Source organism: Cynoglossus semilaevis, chromosome 17 (assembly GCF_000523025.1).
Source record: "Cynoglossus semilaevis isolate Cse_v1.0 chromosome 17, Cse_v1.0, whole genome shotgun sequence".
Lineage (NCBI taxonomy): Eukaryota > Metazoa > Chordata > Actinopteri > Pleuronectiformes > Cynoglossidae > Cynoglossus > Cynoglossus semilaevis.
In genome coordinates, this window is record NC_024323.1 from 13,502,876 (window position 1) to 13,504,157 (window position 1,282).

Below are 1,282 nucleotides of genomic sequence, written 5' to 3' on the forward strand. Positions count from 1 at the left end.
CTCCCCCCCCCCCCATGCTGAAGAGGCTCATCCCGCCCCTGCCACCACCACCACCACCACCACCGCTGTAGCGGGTGCTGCGAGATGAGGAGAACATAGTGGCCATGATGAGAAGGGGTGGAGTCTGCTGCTCTGTCTTCTCTGGTGGAGGGAAACCGGGAGAAGTGAAGAGGTGAGGGGGAGAGGCGGCTTTAATACTGCTGCAGCCCCGCCCACAGCTGCTGCTGCTGCCAAGTTGACCACACCCACCTGTCACTGGAGCTGGAGCTGGGGGGCATGCAGGGCCAAACATGCCCCCCCCCAGCCTCCCCGCTCTGCTCCCCCCCGCCCCTGCTCCTCCCTGTCTTCACATAAGAGGAAAAAAAAAGGGAATTCAAGAAGATAACTGTAGTGTGAACAACAACAACAACAACAACAACAACCACAAACTGACATCGATAACAGAGAAACGGTGACAACAGCAGATCAACAACAAACAACAACAACGACCTCCAGCCGTCACAGTAATGACCACAGCGACAACAGCAACTTCATCTGATTGTAGCCAATCAGATAACAACTGCAACAATTATGGTTCTTACAATAGCAACAGTTACAGTAAAGATCGCAAACACAACCGCAACTACAGTAATGAGAGTTTAAACAAAGAAAATGGTCATAAAATAAAATGTGGTCGTGGACGTTGTCGTGGACGACGTTCTGCAGCTGCCTCTGTTACAGCCTCCGGCTTCTGTTACATAACTGACAGCTCCTTCAAAAAAAAAAAAAAGAAACTGACACCGACGCCACCTTCAGGTGATGTGTATTCTGGGAAAACGCCCTCGGCCACAGATGCTGTGGTTGATTATTGGTTTATGGTTGTTTGGTGGAGGAGTTATTTTTATAGTTGATTGGTCGGTTGATTGGTTGTTCAACAACATTGGTTGTTGTTGGTTTATGTTTGCCTGGTTGTTTAGTTGATTAGTACGGTTGGTTAACTAGGTCGGTTGGTTAGACGATAAGGTGCTTTCTTGGTTAGTAGGTTTGGTGATTAGTTGTTGGCTTGTTTGGTTAATCGGTCGGTTTCTAGTCGATTGGTTGACGAGTTTGATTGGGTGATCAGTTCATTTCTGCCAGGTTGCTTAATGAGTTGTGATGTTGAATGGTTATCTGTGAATGGTTCTAGATTAGTCTGTTAGTTAACAGCTGTTTAAGTGATCATCTGTTGGTTGTTTGATTTCATAACGAAAGGTTTGGTTGATTGTTTGTCTAATTATTATCACTTTATCGACCTGTATTTGAT

At 46.6% G+C, this 1,282-nt stretch overlaps 2 protein-coding genes across 7 annotated transcripts in view; both read right to left on the reverse strand.

Moving 5' to 3' along the window:
* The window catches only part of LOC103393440 (keratin, type I cytoskeletal 13-like), a 4,560-nt gene extending 4,381 nt beyond the window's left edge, over positions 1-179 (reverse strand). The window contains exon 1 of the mRNA XM_025064631.1: positions 49-179. Within this exon, the coding sequence (XP_024920399.1) occupies positions 49-106 (58 nt within the window). The 5' untranslated portion in view covers positions 107-179. The remainder of the gene's footprint in view (positions 1-48) is intronic.
* The window catches only part of LOC103393431 (RNA binding protein fox-1 homolog 1), a 363,631-nt gene that overhangs the window by 321,589 nt on the left and 40,760 nt on the right, over positions 1-1,282 (reverse strand). The window lies entirely within an intron of this gene.